Here is a 22,113-nt window from a genome sequence, read left to right as displayed (position 1 = left end):
AAGTTAACAACTGGCATCATAGAACAAAATTGCAGTATGTTTCCATCTTCAACTTAAAGAAGCTTTGCTGTGGAATAAATTTGAATGAATCAAGCCAGGTAAAATTTCTTACATTTGTCATTCCCTCATGTCCTTTTTTAGAGTAAAATAAAATACAACTTCATCGAGAAAGTGGATAATTATATGTTGCTTTCTTGTAGGAATATAATTGTATGTGATTGATTTCAGAAATTAATTACGCCTAACTGTTATTTTAAAATTTTATTAAATTTGTCATTCCCTCACTAGTGTATAAAGTGAGGGAATGACGCTGAAGTGAGGGCATGATTCAAGATGAGTATATTATTAAATTTTTTTTGTGTTCAATCGTGCCAGCCAATTTTATTTCCCAAACCTGTAAAAACTATTAAATATATAAAACTAAATTATAATGAATATTTGATATACTTAGTATGTTATCATTTTCAAACTTGAGATAGCTGTAACTTAGAGAAAAACATGTATTAAAATAAAATATCATTCCCTCACTTTTTAAAGAGTGAAATTAATTAATTTATTTAAATATTAAGTATAATTTATAGGATATATACTTTCTCTATAATGCCATTACATATTTCTATTAATATAAAAAGTTTCAGATCTTTTTATTCACTTTCCTTTTTTGGGATTTTATGAACTGAAAAATGCCTGTTTTCGTGAAAATGACCCACATATGAATTAAGCATCTTCTGTGAAAGGGAATTTTTTACGGTTTTCTTGAACAAATTTCCCAATAATCTTTCTTCCATGAGTTTGGCTCTTGAGCACATAGCTTATTTTATTTTACTTTAATTAATACACAATATCAATATTAATTGAGCTTTAGTGTCGATAATGATATGCAGAATTTTTTACGGTTGCCCAAAACGCGAATAAGTATATTTTCTACTTATTTTTGCTTTTGAGGTCAGAAGTTACTTTCTTTTTTATTTCAATTAATACATATTACCCACATTAATTAAGCATCATTGTCGTCAATGATAGTATGACGATTTCTTACTGTTCTAGATAAATAAATACCCTTACTCCATTTCTTTTGTTTTCTAGTATATTGCTTATTTCTTTTATTTCAATATGCATACATTACCTTAATTAATTAAGCATAATTGGAGTAATTCAGCCTCATTGGCGCCAATTTTTAATGTTTCTCCTAAACGAATTAGTACCACTTTCCCATCAACACGTTGAATGCCATGCTAATTTTACACGGCTTGTCCGTCTGACCAAAATGATTTTCTACTATGCGTTGCATATTTTGATGAAATATTATTTACAGCAGAACAGTAAATTTTTGTAATCTTTCGTGACACATTTAGTTCACTGAGGTCACCGGTGACCCCCGGGGTGCTACGAACAAGCTTAGTGCTGGTCTCCGGTGACCCACATGGTATTCAACGTGTCAATTTTTGCTTTTGAATACATAAATATTTTTTTCTTCCATTCGCTATCACAAAGCTTAAGTACGCCCTCTAGCGGGAGCCTGAAAATATCAGGCATTTATTTATTAAGTTTTCATTTAGTTCCATCAGAATCATTGGCAGAGTCAGACCCCATTTTTTAAGCAGCAAATAAGAAGCAAAATTTCCCTTACCAAAGGGCCGAAGAACTTGAAAAAAACTCTCCAGAACATTGGTAAATCTTTCAGAAACAAAACACGCCAAATTTTTGAAGAAAAATTCCTCAATAATTTTTAACTTCCATTACCAATAAACTTGCAACTGATAACTTCCGATTTCGGGATCGCATAATGTTACAGATGTGTGTATTACAGTAAAATACATTTTTTCTGTCTTTAATTCATTACAAATTAAAGTGAAGTCAACATTGCTTCTTCATTCTAATGAATAAATGTGAATTCAGAAAGTACAGAACTGTAATAGTTATAGAATATTCTTCTTCTTTATAGAATAGTATATATTTCTGTATCTATATAATTCGGAAAACAACAATAAAGAGTCGTCCGAATCACTTGAAATAGTATCATTCGTGCTGATTATTCATAAAATTTTATCGTTTTCTTGGTAAGTGTTTTTTAGTTTTGAAAGAATAATTTCAACTAGAATTCAGCTATTCCGTTTTTAAGCTACATATTAAAATTCATATCGAGATCTTACAATTATAAAATTTTGCTGTGTGGTATGTTATCTAAAAGTAATGAAGGGATAATCTATGTATATATTATTTGAAAATAAAATTTTCAAACAAAGAACATTTCAATTGGAATTCTCCGGATTTATAAGGCAGGTGAGTGCTATGATTTTTATAATAAAAAATTTGCTTGTAAATAATGTTTTTTCTCATTTGATGATAGTTCTCAGCAGAATGGTTTTTTACGTCTGATTAAGAACTATAAGAATAAGAAAAGAAAAAATATGAAAGTTTTTTATTTCAATATGAAGAATTTCTTAAATCACTATTTTATCCTAAGAATTCTTTATTTTACGCTTTTTAGTTTATAATTTTTTGATAAAAATTGTTGTCAAAATACTTTTTGAAAATTAACTGGTATAACGTTATGTGTTTATGTATATTGCTTGCATATTCTAATGCTTGAAGTAATATGATTTAGAAAAGTATGGAAAAAAAATTCGTTACTTACGCATTAACGCCACCGCAGCTACAGATTTGTCAGTTTTCAAGTGCCGCCAATCTACCCCTAAATTTTTTGCTGCAAATCATAAAATAAAACAGTTTATTTAAGATCAAAACACTTTTAAAATTCAAAACACTTAATTTTAAATCTAAGTATAGTCAATCGAATTTCGGTAGAAAATGGGCCGATATAGAGTTTAACATAGATTCAAAACAATCTCTATTTTCTTTCACCTGATGCTGTCGCCATACGAACTCTAATAAATAAGATTCCAACTGAACTAACATTTCCAAAACGTACGTTTACCAAGATAAAGTTTCATGCCATGGGAATTGGTTCATTTTCGTTTTTTGATAAAATATTTCGCTATAAAATATTCCATATAAATTTCGCTATAAATTTCTAAAATATTCGCTATAAATTTCGCTATAAAATATTTTGATAAAATATTTCGCTATTTAAAAATTAAAATTGCATCTTGTTCTGTTTTTTGCAAATCCCAAAGACGCATTTTCGTAGCACTAAAAATGGCGTCAAAAATCAGCAAACAGCAAGGCAACAGGGAATCCAAAAGATGATACCCAGGATAATTTGATGATAATTTTCTGTAGAATGGTTTTCTACGTCTGATTATGAGTAAAAAAAAGTTTTTTATTTTAATGTGATGAATTTTCGGAATTGTTTTTTTTTTTTTTTTTTTTTTTTTCGCTTCGTAAACATTCTTCATTTTTCGTTTTTTAGTTTCTAAATAATGATTTTTATTGAAACTTAAAATTTCTTGATAAAATTTTTGTCAAAAAACCTATTTTACAAAATAAAATAAATAAAATTATGAGGCTTATGAATACTTTTTGCTTATTTTAATGTTTGAAATAATATGATTCTTAAAACTATGGAATGGAAAGTTTAAATAGGACTTTCAGGTTATATCATTAAATTTAGTAAAACTATTTCTCAGGCATTAGGTTTTAAATCTAATAGGAAGATACGTATTTTTTTCCTGTTTATTTGCAAATATTTTTCCGATGTGTTTTGGATGTTCCTTCTCTGAAAAAAGAGATACCATTTTGTTTTCGTTTGCATAAGAACGAATATCAAAAAATTTTCTTTTCTAAATTTAATAAGCCACAATAAAGAAGGAAAATTGCAATGCTACACGCTACATTAAGGACGTTTCCAGAGTAACTGAATGACGGTTCATATAGAAATCGCAGGTATTCGTCTCATAGAACAACTCCCCCTATAGTTCCTTGCGATCTCGAATTCCATTACAGTTTGTTTTAAATAAGCAATTATTTCGAAACACGATTAAAAGAATTAATATAAATAAAAGAAAAGCACGTGGTATCAGACAAAGTGCAAATTTTGTGAGGTAGACCACGCGTGCTACCACGTAATGTTCATTGAATTCATCTGGCATAGCGAATATAAAATAATTAAATATTTAAATACGTGCAATAAACTATTTTTCGATCAAATGAAGCTATAAGTTAGCATTTATCACTGATGTTTTTTTAAAATATGTGAAAATTGATTCGCTAAATTTAAAACAATGACTTACGCTTACCCAATCAGAAAATTCCATTAGATTTTTCGCTCACCCTGCTTGAACGATTTATCGCAGAATGTTCTAATGTTGACAGTGACCTTCCTCGTGCTTGAAACTATCTGTATATCATATTTCATCGCTTTCTGTAGATGGTTTAGGAGTCCAGACATACATACACACACATTACATTTATTTAAGTTTAGAGAGAGAGATTTTAGGTAATTTCTTTTAATTTAGAGAAATTTATAACAGTTAAAGATTGTTCCATTTTGGCGAAAAACCCATAAAAATGAAATTCAGTGGATCTCATAATCAATAAGTGCACAATTTGATTTTGACAATTTTGTTTTTTAGGTTTATTGTCCCTCAAATGCGCTATTGAGATAAAAGCGATATTTTTTTCCCTTAATGCAATACGTGAGCAGCGATGGTTCAGGTGATACAGCGTTTGCCTTCCAATGAGGTTAACCCGGTTGATGGCTGGTGGATACGAATTCTACTACCGGCATCGCCCGACCACAGTGCTGACGTAAAATATCCTTAGTGGTGGATGAATCATGGGTTAGAGTCCCTTGCCGTCGGGTAAACCATGGGAGGTTTTCGCGGTTTTCCTCACCACGTAACGCAAATGTGGGTTAGTTCCATCAGAAAGTCCACCATGAAGACAAAATTTCACCCAATACTTGATCCAGGAGTTCTCTTGTCTTCTGGATAGGGTTCAAAATTACCAGGATACGAAGTAAGTTGAGCATTAGTAGTCTTATACCCAAAAATTGGGTCAGCTTTTCAACGATGGTTATAAAATAAAATATAAAATAAATGTTAGCATATTTTGCACTAAACATTTTCATAAAAAATTCATCACGATACTCACGATACCATAGAAATATGTAAGAGAAAAAAATTAAATCTACTCGTAAAGGAGAGAGACTGCCAGAAGATGTAGAGTTCATTTTCCTCTTGCTACCCTGGTTTGCGTTGAGAGAGAACCATCCCATGTTCGCTCAATTTTGTCATTCACGATTTTTTAACAGAGAAATTTAAAATCGATACTATTATGCGGATAAACTTTAGCTAAAAAGGTTTATTGAAGTTTGCGCCAAAAGCTTACTGTATAATAATTTCTTCTTGAACATATTTTTAAATTCAGTAGTATTCTTGAAATTAATGAAATATTTTAATTGAATTTTACTAACTTTTCAACTAAATTATATTTTCTTTGTCTCTTTTTCGACACATCAGCACCTCATGTTGCTTCATTTTAATAAATTTGCCCTCAATTTTTGATTTAGAAAGGATTTCCAAAGCTAATCAAAGTTTATTTTTAATTAGTTTGAAAAAGAAAGGAAATATTTTCAACAGACTACACAGACTTTATTAAATTTTCGCTGAAAATTAACTCTATCTTACTTTGCTGTTTCCTTTTCGATTGTTCTAATCAATTTGTTGTTCTTAAAATTGAAATAAAATCTTATTTTTATTATTCAGTAAGTAAAATACAAGCAAGCACTCAAAAATAAATGTCGTCTTTTACCGTGAATATATTAGTTGCAATTACTCAAACCAATTAATCACAGCGATATTCATATAGCGTGCTATTTATAAAAGTGCATTGCGGGAGTAGAGGGCGGATTAGGAGACAAGGGAAATTAATTATATCTTGAATCAAAAGCAACATTTTAAATATTTTTTCTACATGTTAATAGCAATTAAACCTGTATTTTACTTCGAGCTGAATATGGCAAATAATGCGATATGCTTCGGACAATGCATCGCGATATTAAAATTTGTGTTTTTTAGTCATAGGTGTTAATATTTGTGTGGGTGAATACTCAAAAAAGCAGTCCACATCCGATGTTCCAAAAGTAAAGTTCCTATATATATATANCCATGGGTTCACGTAGTCATATATATATATATATATATGCATGCATACATGAGCTCAAAATGTAAAGAAAAATTACAGAATAATGAAAAAAAGAGAAGAAGAAAATTATTCTTAAAAAAATACCGGGAAAACAAACAACAACAAAATAAAAAAAATTCTGTTTTTTACGTGATATTTATTGCTTAACCCCTTCTTTCTCGCTCCCGTGAAAATGACGGGGTGAGTTTTCGCCCTCTATTTCTAGCACCCGTGATATTGAAGGGCTGGAGTGTTCATAAAACTAATTCATATATTTTGCCCGGAAAAAATTTTATTTCTCATTTTACACACCAGATCGCAGTACCAGGATATTTTTTAAGATAACTTATAGATAGTTTATTTTAAGCTAGATTTCAGCACTGATCGAATACGTAATATAAATACAAAAGCCAAAAAATAGGAATTTTTATGACCGTTTTCCTGAAAATTAACCGATAGTTAAGGGGTTAATGTGTTATATTCTGTTATGTTACAGAAAGGTTTTTTAGTGCTCCTCACTCTATTGTATTGATATATTTGTCTTGGCCATATTGATACAATATTAGAAGGCACTCCTTTTGAGAATATAATCGTGTGAGCTGATGAAGGGATTATAAATCTTTTTTCTGGTTTCTAATTGAATTTTTTCTTAAATAATTTTCTTTTTCATTATTCTGTAATTTCATTATTCTGTTATGTTATGAGTTTTGTATATTTGCAGCTTATGAGCAGTAAGTAAAGCTTGATGATTTTCTTAATTTTCTTCGCTTTTCCCTTTTTTTCTTTTTGTCATTTTTGTGTTCATTTATTGTGCTATATATATGTGTGTGGGTGGGTGTGTAATTGTACATATCTTTTGTGTTATTGCTATGATTTTAAAAATATCCTTAATTGCAATTTTGATTATTGAGATATACTAATTAATTTTTGACTTTTTAATAATTAACTTTACAATAGAAAACATATTTTTATACAAATTGATAAAATATCACAAGGATCTAATTTTTCATCTCTCTTAGCTATCTTATTCTTACACCATTATGAAAACAATTATGCTAATAATTTTAAATTTGTATTTTGATTTATTGATGATTTAATTATCTTTAATTTACAAGATTATATAATTTTGTTTAATAATATTTATTTTATATAGTAATTAATCTTGCTTCGTAAACATGATGATAATATTAATTTTAATTCTTTGGAAATAGGTATTAAAATAGAAGAAGATATTTGATTTGTTGATATATAACGATAATAGAAACGATTTTAATTTTAATGTAAGTTAACTAATTACTTGGAATTCTAATGTTTCTAAAAATATTCATTTAAATACCATTTTTAATTAAATGAATAGAATTAAAAGAATTTGTTGTAATATTTATTTGTCCGAAAAGTAAATCTACAAACTCTTTAAACAATTGATTTTTAAAAAAAAATGGATATCTAACTATTTTAATCAAGTTCTATATAAACACATTGATTGAATAGTATGTTATTATTAATAAATTTACTAAAAACATCTTTTTTACTCTATATTTTTACCATATTCAAATCCAATTAAAGCAAATGTATTTCTCTCTTTTTTTAAATAAATTTTAATTTTCTAAAATCATTATAATTATATAATTAAATATCAACCTTATTAATTGTAAACTTTAAATTATCCACCATAAATAGGTGACATGTTTTTGATTTTTGTAGAGGATAAAAATAACATTTACTGGCTTCGATATAAAACCTTCAAAGCTTTGTAAAAAAGATAGACTCATCTTTAGTGGACAAGATGGTAATTTGGGTGTGTTTTGTGGTTATGATATTCCTCGTCCGGTTCTTTCTCATGAAAATGAAATACAAGTGCTTTTTCAAACGAAGACTTCGGATGGAAGAGGATTTGTTATCCAGTATGAAGCATCTCCAGGCATGGGTAAGACGAGCGAATAATGAAACACATGTGCATTGCAAAAATAAATTGGAGGTACATAAACACCAGAAATTAAGACAACTGACTTACACTTATTTATCAAGGCAACCATTTTCACTTCAGTATTTTCTATTTTGAAACAAAAATACATATGTTACTATGAAGGACCGAAGTTGGTGGTTGTTGCCTTGTATCGGGAAATCACGTAGTCACTTTAGTAAATATCCGAAATACATACTAGGTTTTGGTAAGTGCAAAATCCCGGTATACATTTGATCGGTAAGCATTTAACCTGTATTCTCCTAATCTCTCCTCAGCAGATATTAAAATATCAAATAAATATAATAATATCAACGAATAAATTAATATCAAATCGGATGTAACAACTATTTCAGACATTCACCAAGGCGACTATGCGATTGTTGACATTCACCGGTGAAAGTCGACATTCTCGTGATTTCGGTCATTCTAGGTAACATATACACACAAAATATTAACTTTAAACTAATTCAGTTCATTACACAATTTATCTTTAACTAGAACTTTGTCTTAACTTTCGTTGATTAAACTTTCCTGTAAGCATTCTTCAGCACTGAATACTTTTCTGCACTTTTGGTGCATTTTCTCGGTTTGTTATGACACTTCATATCCAACTTTTTTTCAAATTCCGATGAATCCCCTTCCAGTGATGATTTCGATGCAACTTTTTTATAAATGATTCATGCAACATCACCTTTCCTTAACAGGAATTACGTGGATTCTTAGAGACGTACTCTATTCTTTTTTTTATGAAGAACAAATGTTCGAATATTCAATTTTTACTACTAGGCTTAGAATGCAGCACACTTGAATGCACTATTTCTTTCTGTTTTAGTATATTAATATGAATGTTACATATTTTAAAAATATATTTATACAACGATAGCATACTTACATAGAGTGTAAATGCAATTTAGTGTATATAACTACATAGTTTTGACACTGAGTTCAACTGCAAACCTAACGTTTACAACACTTCATTAATCTTTAAAGTAAATGCTCCTAAATTTGAAAATGTCTTAAACTATTAAGTGAGATCCTTATCAGTTTAAGACCTAGAATGACATTCAAATACAATTTTATGCCAATTATAAATAAATAAACAAGCTTCATTTTTTACATATAATAAAATAATTTATTATCATCTTTCTATAACTATTTATCCCTTTATAAGACAGAGATAATTATACTTCCCACCCAATTTATTAGTTTTATAAAGTTGATGGGAAGCTATTTTACCTCCTATGATTTGTGTGGTCATCGGCTGATTACTTTAGTAAATCCAAAAAAAAATATTTAAAAAAATTTAACCAGCAAAGCATAAATGTGGGTTATAGCATAGGGTAAAAAAACCAATAATGGGGGAGATATTTTTTTTCCGTTATGCGCTTGTCCATTTGATCATTTCTCATTGAGTTTATTTATAGTTCTAAACACGTAATTTATAAATTCAGTTTTTTATAATCAAAGAAATTCAAGCTTAGAGCAAACTTGACACATTAAAGTGATCCAACAAAATGGACCACCATGAATATAATGTTCAAAGCTTCACCTTCGAGGTTCACCTAATGGTTGGAGGGGTGACCTCAGATATGCTAATTAATTAGTGCAGACGATATTTTAAGTTACGAAATCAAGCACAAAAAGTACTCTCTCTCTCTCTCTTTGTGAATAAACATATCTTTTTTCGACGGATTCGAAATTCTGACCCCCGAAATATAGGAGGTAGCCGCAATCTGGGAAATATAGTCTCAATAGTTTGGTCAGGAAAATGATCCAAAGTTTGGTCTCCTTAAAATTAATTTTTCTGAATCATATCTCGTATTCACTACATCTTAAGATTTTTTTGAGCAAAACGAAAAAAATTTCCACACAATTATAAAATTTTCATAGAATTATCCAAAGATAATTCCATGCAAAAAATAAATTTTAGTAAATATTTACTACTTTTTATTATTTTATTTAATAATAGTCAAGAAAAATTTGAACAGTTAGGTATTTATACGTTTATTACACCATTTTAAATAAGTAAAATCTCAGTTCGCAATTTCTAAAAAAAGTTTAATAACTTTTAAATTATTTAAGTTATTTGTACATTCTAAAGACCTGATAACGCTTCATGGCAAGATTATCTATCGTTTAAAATAATCTCTTTGCTTCAAGTCTAAGGCACTTAACTTCTTTATTTTTCTTGACGACAGAGCTTCGAAACACAGAGCTTAATAAAACGGAACGTTAAATGCGACGTAACGTTTTGAACGTCCCTCGAGGCCAGATAACCAGCGAAACTTCGAAGGATATGTATGTCCACACTTCGGTTGAAATCAAACATCTGTTACACTAATTTAATTCTGAAAAATATGCTGCAAAATACGGATATACATTAAGAACAAATACTCAGGATGAGTATTGCATAATTTGAAGAGTTTTGACTAATGTTGTTCCCCTGCAAAATGTTTAAAGAAAGCTTCCCAAAATTTGTATGTTTAATACAAATAGGTCAAAATGATGTAGTTTTTTAGTGAATTAAGACTACCCCCCACATAATTCAAAAGCATTTTCCTCCGCTTTTTTCAATATATTAACATCAAGTCTTAGTATATGACACACGCACAAATCAAAATTTAAAATTTCTCAAACTGAGATACTTTAAAAATGTAATGTATTGGTTCATGGTAGAAATTCTTGCAAATAATCTGTGTTATATTCTTAGAAAATATCAATCTTTATATATTAAGAATCAACCCTATGTAGCTTAATATAAAGTCTGAAAATATGTAAAAAATATCTGGCTAACAAAAACATTAATTTTAAAAAAAACATGTAACGAGATAAATTAAAAATAAACAATTTATGGAACATCAGAGAGTTGCTGATTTTTGATGAGAATAGTTTTTGTTGATTCGTTTCAGTACCTTTACATTTTCTTCTTTATATTTGCATTTTATACGTTTTGGTTGCTTAATTTTTAGTATTACCTGGAAGAGCAATTATCAAAAATAAAAATATTTTTCAGAGCTATGCAGAAGAAGACAAACTGTTTGCAGGAATCGAAATTGCTACAAAAATTCAAGAAAATGCGATGGTATCGACGATTGTGGAGATGGTACCGATGAAGAAAACTGTGGTAAGTTGCCTTAGTATATCAAAGAATATAAAAGTTGCCTTACTATAATTATTATTAATTAATATCAATAGTTGTTACAGATTTAGATAAAAAATGTTATTTCGAATTAGTTATTTCGACACGCTCTATTTTAACTCGCAGTGAAAACAAATATTATTTTTTTATACATAAATGACGTCTTACTGGAGCTAATGGTACACGCTTACAAGAGCTAGAGCTAATTAGCTATTGGGAATGGATTTTAGACCTATCCTTAATGATGATTCGAAGACATTACAAGTTCACGCTCGTATTACACTTCCATAATTTGGATCAGTGGGCAGATAGTTGTATTAAATACCCGGTTTCCGCCCATGCTCCCCAACTGCCTGGAAAAGCTTGACATTTTCCGATTCAAATAATAATCATATCTTTAGGCTTTGAAAAATAGACTAATGTGTTTGAAATAGGAGGGTAGGGCAAATGTTGAAAGTTTAAAAACAATTTTCGTACATAAACATTTAATGCATGGAAAAAAAGTTATTATAAAACAATTTATTCGCTTACACAATTGAATATGAAAGACTGAAACATATAAGTAATCACGTCTCTTTATTAAAATATTAAAATGTAAAATAAAATGTGATATTTCAGTGGGAGTAATTTTCAAAGACACTGATAAATCAAAATTTCCATCATAACATTTTGATTAACTTTATTCATTAAATCGATTGCTATGAAAGCTATCAAATTGAGCTAGATCAGATCTGAAGTTCAAATTTCCTCAAAAATCATAAATCAATGAAAATTCTCAAAAATTTGTACAGTTGAGAAAAAGCGGACCATCTTGAATAGGCTTCAAAGGGATGCCCTCAAATATGGTAATTAACTAGTGCAGACGATATTTTAAGCTAGGAAATAAGACTTAAAAATGCACTTTTTCTAAATTAACCTATCTTTTTTCGATTGGATTAATGTTTCTGAAAATACCATTTTGTAAGTAGCCGCAATCTGGGAAATATGGTTCTCATAGTTTGGTCTGGAGAGCGATCTAAAATTTGGACCCCATAATGCCAATTTTACTTTTAGCTTATTTCACCCTATCACGATAGAATTCTCTAAGTGAATTAAAAATTTTTGAACACAATTATAAAAATTGTTTATCCAAAAAGAACTCCATACAAAAAATAAATTTTTGTAAATATTCATTATTTTTTATTATTTTATTTAATAATAGGCAAAAGATTTTTTAATTGTAAAATTTTATGCAGCAAACGGTCGGTTAATGGTAAAAATTATATGGTGCGTAATTTTATATGGCGAAATGCAAAATTTGTGAAATCAAACTTTAAATATATGACTTTTTTAAAATGCGATTTCTAAGGAAAATTTCAATAGATTTCTCTGAAATTTTGTATTTTGCCATGCAAAATTACGTACTTTAAAAAATGTAAAAAATGGTCTTTCCTGTCGCACTTCTTTTTTAAATTTGAAATCAGTCTGCCAACAGCTATCAAATTATCGCTGAAAATTTTGATATCAGCTTTCAAATATAGAAAGATAAAAAGTATGATAAGTTCTCTAAAAATTGCAGAAATGAGAGAATATACATTATTACTTTAAGCTCTCGTTAAAGGCCTGGTTTCTTAGGACCGGACGCTGTCAGCTGGAAATCAGCGCTAACCACTGATTGGTCCATTTGTGAGTTTGATAGTNATGAAAAACTATCTCTCGTGATTCGCAATCGAAAAGTAATGTCTTTACAAATATTCGGTCAATGAAAGCTATTGGAAAGTGTTAATAAAATGTTCATTTGTTCGCAGATTTCCCTGTTGCAAAGTTATCTGATGATAACTGTGGAAATACTCCTATAAAACCCAAAAACCTATACGTAGATAACAACACATTAGTGGGGGCTGTTCCAAACAGTTGGCCATGGCAAGTATCTTTGCAGTACTCAGAGATTGAGCCGAACGGCCACTTTTGTGGTGGTACACTGATTAGTCCACAGTGGGTCATTAGTGCAGCTCATTGTTTCACGAGGTAAATATGTTATTACTTTTATTGAGATGGATGCTTAAGTAAACGCTACATTACGGAAGAAATCCTTCATAGCAAATTTTCTTTTACCTACATATGTACGGGTCAATGGAAACAAACCTAGATTCCCCATATTTAGCTTATAAGTAACTTTAGTTACCAACTAATTTATGACCTTCTAATTTAAACTTATTTCCGCCATTTATTTGCTGTTTTTTTGATTTGCAGTGGCTCAGGGGATATAGCGTTCGCTTTCCAATGAAGTGAGCTGGGTTCGAATCACAGTAATCGCTGGGTGATACGAATTCCACATCCGACTTGCACCGACCAATGTACTGACATGAAATATCCTCAGTGGTAGACGGATCATGGGTTAGAGTCCCTTTGCCGCCATTCTAACTGTGGGAGGTTCTCGTGATCTTCCTCTGCATGAAAATGAGGATTAGTTCCATCAAAAAGTCCTCCACGAAGGCAAATTTCCCCCAATACTTGTATATCCAGGTGTTCCCTTGTCTTCTGGATTGGGTTCAAAATAACAAGGATACGGAGTTGAACATTAGTAGTCGTAAGCCCGTAAATTGGGTCAGCTGTTCAACGACGGTTATAAAAAAAAATTGTTTTCCGTGAGCCACACTCACAGGGTTTCCCCTGGGGACCAAATCACTGATCTTTCCATCTACTGCCAGTGTTCCCATCTAATTGAGAGCAAGCCTTCCCTTCTAAGTGTCCTACTCTTTTTCCTGAAGCAGAAACGAGCACGGACTTCGGGTCAGTAGTATTCCTGCCTCCTACGGGGATGAGTCGGTTGTTAGCAGCGCACTACCTATAAAAGTTAATTTAAAATTTTAAGTACAGAAAAATCTTAGTTCTGGTAAACAAGGAGAAAAGAATAAAGTTTAAAATGCTGAAAAAATGTTTCAAATTGTCAAAATGCAAACAAATTATGAAAGAATTACTCAAGATGATGCAATCAGAAAGCAATCTTGCGAAGATAAAAACTTCATAGTTTACTCTAGATTTATTGAAACTCTAAATTTCAAATTTTTTTCTCTAAATTGGAAATTTTGTAATATCAATATAGTTGAGACAAAATTTTCCATGAATGGTTTTTCCCGCGATATAATGACTCTAAAATTGTCTAAATGCTTAAAAATTAAAAACGTTTGAAATATACTTCACGCATAGAAATTATGATTCATTAGGAAAAAAGCTTTTCTAACTTGCATTTATGATTCTGAATAATTTATTTGGGTGAATTAAAACTAGGATGGTCCCGCAGTGGACTGATCGTTAAGACACGGTTCCCAGCAGATCACCGAAGTCAAGCATCACTGGCTGCGGTCAGTGTGCGGTTGGGTGACCACTTGGATCAGTCTGCGTAGGGACCGAGGGTGTGCGGTATTGGTCCTCGTAAAACTGTGCTACCGTAAAGTGCTCGACTTCGCGTGCAGGTCGTTGGGCTACCGAAGCGTGGGTGCCATCCCCTCTGCAGAGGATCAAAATTGTGATGGCATGTCTTCGGATCATCCTCAGGGATGTTTCCCAGACCGTCGCCAATAGCCCATTGTACAGCTCTAGTGCGACGTAAATGAACTACAACAACAACAACAATAAAACTAGGATGTCGCATTTTTTACTGTTATAAGTCGATCATTAAGAAGAAGAAAAGCATTTAATGAATTTAAAACGCACTAAAGTTTAAAAAACAGTTGCATAAAAGCTTTCTCTTCCAATACTTAGTTTGGAGCGGAAAACGTTTGCCCCCGTAAGATTTTATTACGCCTCAAACTTGCTTAGAAATTTAAAATTGTTTTTTTTATATTTAATTTCTCTTGTAGATAAGTTGTAGCATGCATCAGTTCTTAAGTTGTTGCATGCATTAAAACACAACGAAAAAAAGATTGAAAGGACTTACAGTGCTATCTGAAATGAACCCATGAATTCTGAAACCAAGTATTTATGCCCTGTCGCGTGAATTTGCATCTATTTTTTTCTATAATCAAATGCTTCCTTATTATATAATTTTAAGAATAATATTTTTATTTCTAATTGGGATGAAACCCTGCATATAGACCATAAAAAATAAAGCACATACATTTGAAAAAAACATTGATTGAGCATTGTTGGTCAAATAATGGTGGTCAAAACAATAATTAAATAATTTCGATGGAAGTAACTTCGAACTGAAGAAATTAGATAGTGGGATACTTTGCAAATTTCGGATCATAGAATTTGACTAACTTCAGAAAAACACCGGTAATAATATTTACCTCTATAACTATTGGTCTATTGGGCAAAATTCAAGGATGCCATTGGCGAAAGGTAATATAACATGCGAAGATTAAAAAAGTATTTGCCTGTCTCCCCCCAATCGCTATTTTTCTTCTACTTAAATACACAACATTTGCATTTTATTATTTAAAGTCGACATTTCTTTAGATTTCGGTCATTCATGATAACATATATACACAAAGTATTAACTATTTTAACCATTTGCATATTGTATTTTTTTCATCTTCGTGTAACGTTTATAATAGTTTAAAAAGGGTTCAAAAAAGTATTATTACCTTTGTTTAATGGTTTAGAATTGTCTATCTAAGTAGCAACTGTAAAAAAATTTACAAATGACTACAATCCAGAAGCAAACTTATTTTTCTCTACGTCTATAACTATTTACTGGGTGTTTAGATTTCAAAAATTTAAAATCTCAGAAAGAAACGGCAAAGAAGGAAACAAACCCCAAAAGAATTAGACAAATGGTATGTTTATTGTGAAAGTTGTAAAAATTTTAGATGAAAAATTTAGGAATTTAGTGACAAAATTTGCCAATTCTGTTCTTGAAACGAATACAAATGCCGCAGAACAATAATATAACCCAAGATATTCCAGTACCAGAAGCATACGTTGTTCAATAAAATTCTGGTTTTAACCTCCTAACCTGGTAATGACAATCTCCTTTCACGCTAGAACTAATCACTCTAGTCATCAATGGTTGCTGTTGTTGTTGTCAGCCATTAAAAAAGAGGGCATGCGATTGTTCTTGTTTTCCAGTGGCGCCATCTATGGCCAAAAATTCGAATCCTGCCACACCTAGATGCCACACTCGTTTATACTGTGAACCCATTCATACATCCATTCATTCATCTACAGATCGTAAGTTTGACCTGAATCAGCGAACTATCAATCTCCAATTCCGTACCCCCAGAGGTATAATTTGTTATTTTGATATGGAGGATTTTGTGACCCGACAGATCTAACTTGCACCAGTCACCATTTACTACATGGAGAGTCTTCGTCTTGCTGGATTCGAACTCCTGTTTACGTGAAGGTGAGTCCATCGCACTTCCTACCAGGTTATCCACTAAATTCCCAATTAATATGAGAATAATTTCACTAAAGATATACGGTTTATTTGATTTCTTTATCAACCTTTGTTCCAAAGAATTTTAGTTTTGAAATCAGTAAGTTTATCGTTAGACTCCCTTGAATTAAATTGCATGATTGTATCTCAGTATTTTTATTATTATTTTATTATTTCAGTATCAAGCATCCTAATGACGTAAGAGTTGTCCTTGGCAGTCATTACCAATTTGTCAAATCAGAATACGAAGTAAATCGCGTGGCTGAAAGAATTATTCCTTATCCCATAATAGCCTATCCTGGTTTGGATGGAGAAGAAGTAAGTTTTTGTTTATTAGATTCATTGAATTAAGGGAGTTTTCGGCAGGAATTCATACAAACTTATCAAGTGATGCAAAAGTAGGAAAGCCAAAAATTTCAACATGATCTTAATTTTCCTCAGTTTCAAATCAGCATAAAATCTTACGTATTTATTGTAATCACCTTCAACTGAAGCATTGATTTAATTACAGGCATTACTTTACACACATTATTTTCGATTAGTTGCGTTCTGCACAGAAAAAAAACCATACGAGCAAATGTTTCACATATTATTTATTTAGATTGTTTTTTAGTCTTTTTCTGATATATCAGAGTGAAGAATAGTTTTTCAGTTATAAAATACAAAAATTTGATTTTTTTTCATTCAAATGAAAATGACATCAACTTTACTGCTTTCAGAACGAAAAGTCATATTTTTCATTAATTTTTTAGTGCTAAATTTTTACACTGATGATATGATCATTGATGAACTACGAAATTAAAATATATATATATGATATTTTTTTTCCAACAGAACATGTAGCTCTGAGCCACATAAACTGGTATTAAAACAAAATTATACCTCTAAACCAAATTCAAAAATGCCATCTTTCTTAGCAGTCTTGTTGAGAGTTGTGGGTCTAGACTATCAACAACAATGCAATCATCATTTATTTAAAGGCTCCTCAGATGAAAATCGAGTTAACATGTCTTATATACTAGTAAATTTGATTTGAATAATTGTAGTGGTAGCTAAGCTACAATACGTCCCCACCAGAATTTTACATGGGATGGATTTCGATGAATGAATATCACTAGTTGTTTCATTGCTGTTTTGTGAGACACCGGGAAACTGTCTTAAGATCACCGGACTTTGAGAGCTTGTAAAGAGAGCTGTATTAAGATCACGATTGTATATGTGGTCTATCCTATGCCATTATTAGCAGTTGATTGCATACAGGCCCCCGTTGTGTATGATAGAGACTGTGAAGCAACAGTCCGAGGAGGACAATGTTGCAGTCACAAATAGCAAGTCAACTGTCCACTGTGTTTCCTCCTTCAAAAAAGCGTGTTCACATCGAAGTGGCCATTTCTGTTGAGGTAGCCATGTTTAGATCACGCTCGGATCACTAATGCGTGGATAAACTACCGACAATATCAACCGTCATCTATCTAAAGGTTCTTCAGAATCGAGTTAACATGCTTTATATAATAGTCAGTTGGAATTGAATAATTGTAGTAATAGCTACGCTACAGAGTACAGCTGAAAAATAAGGCCTTCTTTTGAATATTTAATTTGTTATAATTGTATGTAAAATATATTTCAATAGAATGCATGGTTTCTTTCCAATTTAAAATTATCTTAGCACAAAATTTAAATGCCTGATGTCTTTCTTAGCTGAAGATTGCAAATTACAGGAATGACATTGCCCTGATAAAGCTGAATGCTCCAGTTAATTTTACCGATGGAGTTCAACCTGCATGTCTGTGGGGGTTTGGAGTAATGTCTGGATGGAAGTGCTATTCAACTGGATGGGGCGAAACTTCCCCAAGTAAGTAAAAGCAGAATTATCTCTATAAAGAGATCTATTCGTATACATAAAAGTGGATCATTAAAGGAAGCTGCACATACTGGCCAATGAGTTAGAAACTTGGGAAGTTTTCTCTTGTCTTGTTGGCACGGTACAAACGTCAGTTTTTAGCGAAACATGTTCTTCTGGTATGGGAGTATAGTCTCTGGGTTTCTGAAGGGTCAACACAAAGCCATTCAACAACTGAACATAATGGCAAACAATTTTCCCCCTGAATGTAAAATATTTATTTGGAATATGCCGGATACTTCACGGACGACAATGCCAGTCTACATACCAAAAGTGTACAAAATTGATATGACTTCCAACATCTTTTTTGGCCACCACGGAATCCAGATATCAAGATATTAAAAATCTATATATATATTTCTCTTACACGGCACCAAAAAAAGCCTCATTACAACTCCCCGAATGGCAACGTTAGAAAATCGACCAATGATTGCAGTTAAAAATGTCACATGGCAAATCTAGATGAGGTGGCTCAACATATAGCGCTTTTAAAAACGGAAACAATAACCAGAGGGAGCATTATCTGGTTGTTCAATTCAGATTCATGCCCTAAAAACATGATAATATTTAATTCAAACTCAATTAGGAATTAATTAATTATTACTTTATGTTGGCCTGTCAAGAGTTAAGTCATTTGACAGCCTTTCAGTAATTGCTCCAAGATTCCAAATCTGTAATTGTGTTTTCAAAGAAATTCTAAATGCTTAGTGTTCATTTCTTAGAGCTTTGCAGAAAAAAAATTTTTTAGAAAAAATTTAATTGAAACTTCTATTGGCAGTAGGCAAGGGGAACTGCCAAAATCAAAACTCCCCGATTAGAAATGCAGCATGGCGTGGTATTTCTCGGGTAATGCTAACAGCCATGCATTGCATGTACAACATCCTTATTTTGTTCTAAAATGTTATGTATTTTATCACAAATGTTAATTAATATAGAAATTGATTTCAATAATGCTGATCACCACAAAATAATTCCAATTATTATNCAAAAGTGTACAAAATTGATTCAATGAACATTGATATGACTTCCAACCTCTTTTTTGGCCACCACGGAATCCAGATATCAAGATATTAAAAATATTTAGTAAATGCTGAAAAATCAATAACGATAGCAATCTATTCTTCTATAAATACACTCCAGAAATTTGCAGAATTGATAATCTCACCAATGCGGTCTTTTTTCGGGCAAAAGACCTTCCAAAACAATAATAATTTAAGGTTTCAAATCCATTGTCTTGTGTGTACATATGTATGCATGCAACTGAATGATTTAAAATGTATAAAGAAAAAATACATTTAATCTGTTAACAAACAGATTAAATATAAGTGGTTATAGAATTGTATGCATTAACTTATTTTTAAAAAAAAAACTACCAAATTCCTCAAATACTTGAACACTTGGGTCTAGCCAACATTAGTAAGCCCAGTCGTTAAAAAATGATTGAAAAATTCTTATTTTTAAGCCTAGTGTAATTCTGTTTTGGATAGTTGTGATAAAATATTTTAGTTACTACAGATAATTTTTACTTTTGATTTATCAAGTAAGTTCAAATGCTTTTTTTTGTGATTTATTTTTACAGCTACCGAATATTCCAAAGAACTGAAACAATCAATACAATTCATCCAAGACACGGAGCAATGTCCACATCATGAAAATACACAGATTTGCGTTGAAAAACCCAGCAGTGACGCATGCTTGGTATGATGAGTTCTGATTTTTTTTCATTAATTAAATATCAAATTAGTTATTTTTTAAACAGTTTGTAATCACTATTTGTTTTAATTTATAAATAAACCGTCATTACCGGTTTTCAGTGGGAAGATTAAAATTGAATGTAAATTTCAATGCACAAAAGCGGGTAATAACAATTCTGAGTCCAAATTACTTACAAGAGAAGGGACATTTGAAAGATTTTAATTAAAACAAAATTCAGTTTAAATAATGTAGTGTGGTTGAAAACTCTGAAAAGGGTAAAAATTAGCCATCATTTTTGCACCTAGGTCAAAAATGCTTATTTAAAATCCGCTATTTAATATCCGTTCTTTTACTGTTAAAATGGCGAAACTTTACAGTTCCTGTGGATTCATTCATAAACTGTGTTCTTATTTGTTTATATTTTTTTTGTAAGATAGTTTTAAAAGTAAAAATTTGAATTTTAGACTGAATTAATGATATAACAGGGATTTATATGATGTTTTAAGAGAAAGAAGAATGAATCCTATGAATGAAGAATGAATCCTATACAAATTTCATTTGTATAGGATTCATTTGCACAAAACTTATCATGATGTGCGCGCTGTATTTACACTTCACCTCTATGGTTTTATTAAATTTATAAGCTTTTTTTCTGAATTTTAATGTTTTATGAATTCAAATTTTTAATAACAAAAAATTATAAATGTTAAATTTTCTTTATTTTTTTCTTTATTTTTTTTTCTTTTTCCAGATAAACTGATTTTTTTTTGTTCTGTTAAAATCTTATTAAATTTAATTATGAAAATGTAAAAAAAAGAGTACTAATTTACTTAATGAAAAGATAAGAAAGAGGAATAAATTGAAAGTAACTATTTATTGCGTAACTAGAATCATAATAATACACATAATCATACACTTTGCTTACATTTTCTAATTAAACTTAATTAAATTATTGCATAGTAAAAAAACTAATAGTTACATTAAAAAAAAGTAACTCTTTTTTAAAAAAACTATTTAATGTATTTAAATTAAAGAATAATGAAAATTTATGAATTTGTTAATATTTTCTTTTAAAGATTAATTTTTTAAATATTATTTAAATCAAGAAATATTAATTTATAAATTGAATACAGCATACTAAAGAGTTGTCAATCTTCTAAGAACAGAAATTTAGAGAAAAAATCCACGCGTGTCTGTCTGGAAGAGAACTTTAACCTCTTTTCAACAGAAACTGGAGAGTTTTATTACTTTAAACGTAAATAAACTGGAACTTTAATAAGTCATACTTTATCCCAGGTGCAGAAATGACTGCTAGGAATTTTGCAGATGTGTACTTCCCCTGTTAGCATAATCTGAAACCTACTATAATTATTAAATATCTAGGAAGCCTCACTTCTTTATTTTGAATGTTTTTTAGTATATTATAGATTTATTTTAAATTCTTTCTCTTTTTTTAGGGAGATAGTGGTGGCCCTCTTGTTTGTTTTCTTAGAGACAAATGGCGTTTAATGGGATCCGCAAGCTACAATGCCGCCGGGGACAAGTACCGATTTGGAAAACTATGCAAACCAAATGAAAGTAAATTGATTTTTGCGAACATTAATCACAAGATGAATTGGATAGAGAAAACGGTTAATGAAAATCGTTGAAAAATGGGTGAAACAGCAGGAAATATATTCAATAGAAAGTATACTTATCAAAATAAAAATTAAATATATAAAGTTTTATATCATTAATGCTGTTGATTCCTTTTCATTTTACTATTTATTTTTTTATTTTCGTCTACTAATTATGAATTGATTCATCTGTTTGGACCTCTTACACGATAACGATGAGTTCTGCCCCTCCATATGTCACTCCTGCCACGCCCCTTTGGAAGTCCAGTCCACTGAAAATTAACTGTTGTGCGGCTTTGAGGAGAACACTTCCAGACTGAAAGTCTGAACCTGTCTGCTGCTAAG

The 22,113-nt window shown here is 30.7% G+C and overlaps 1 protein-coding gene across 1 annotated transcript in view; it reads left to right on the top strand.

Moving 5' to 3' along the window:
- LOC107456842 (chymotrypsin-like elastase family member 3B) overlaps positions 1-21,888 on the top strand; it is a 30,897-nt gene extending 9,009 nt beyond the window's left edge. Inside the window, exons 3-9 of the mRNA XM_016074807.4 lie at positions 7,792-8,014; positions 11,067-11,177; positions 12,980-13,199; positions 16,737-16,875; positions 18,256-18,409; positions 20,037-20,155; positions 21,610-21,888. Coding sequence (XP_015930293.2) covers positions 7,792-8,014; positions 11,067-11,177; positions 12,980-13,199; positions 16,737-16,875; positions 18,256-18,409; positions 20,037-20,155; positions 21,610-21,801 — 1,158 coding nt within the window. The 3' untranslated portion in view covers positions 21,802-21,888. The remainder of the gene's footprint in view (positions 1-7,791; positions 8,015-11,066; positions 11,178-12,979; positions 13,200-16,736; positions 16,876-18,255; positions 18,410-20,036; positions 20,156-21,609) is intronic.
- Positions 21,889-22,113: the final 225 nt, after the last annotated feature.

Source organism: Parasteatoda tepidariorum, chromosome 3 (genome assembly GCF_043381705.1).
Source record: "Parasteatoda tepidariorum isolate YZ-2023 chromosome 3, CAS_Ptep_4.0, whole genome shotgun sequence".
NCBI classification, from domain to species: Eukaryota; Metazoa; Arthropoda; class Arachnida; order Araneae; family Theridiidae; genus Parasteatoda; species Parasteatoda tepidariorum.
This window is presented reverse-complemented; position numbering and strand designations above follow the sequence as displayed.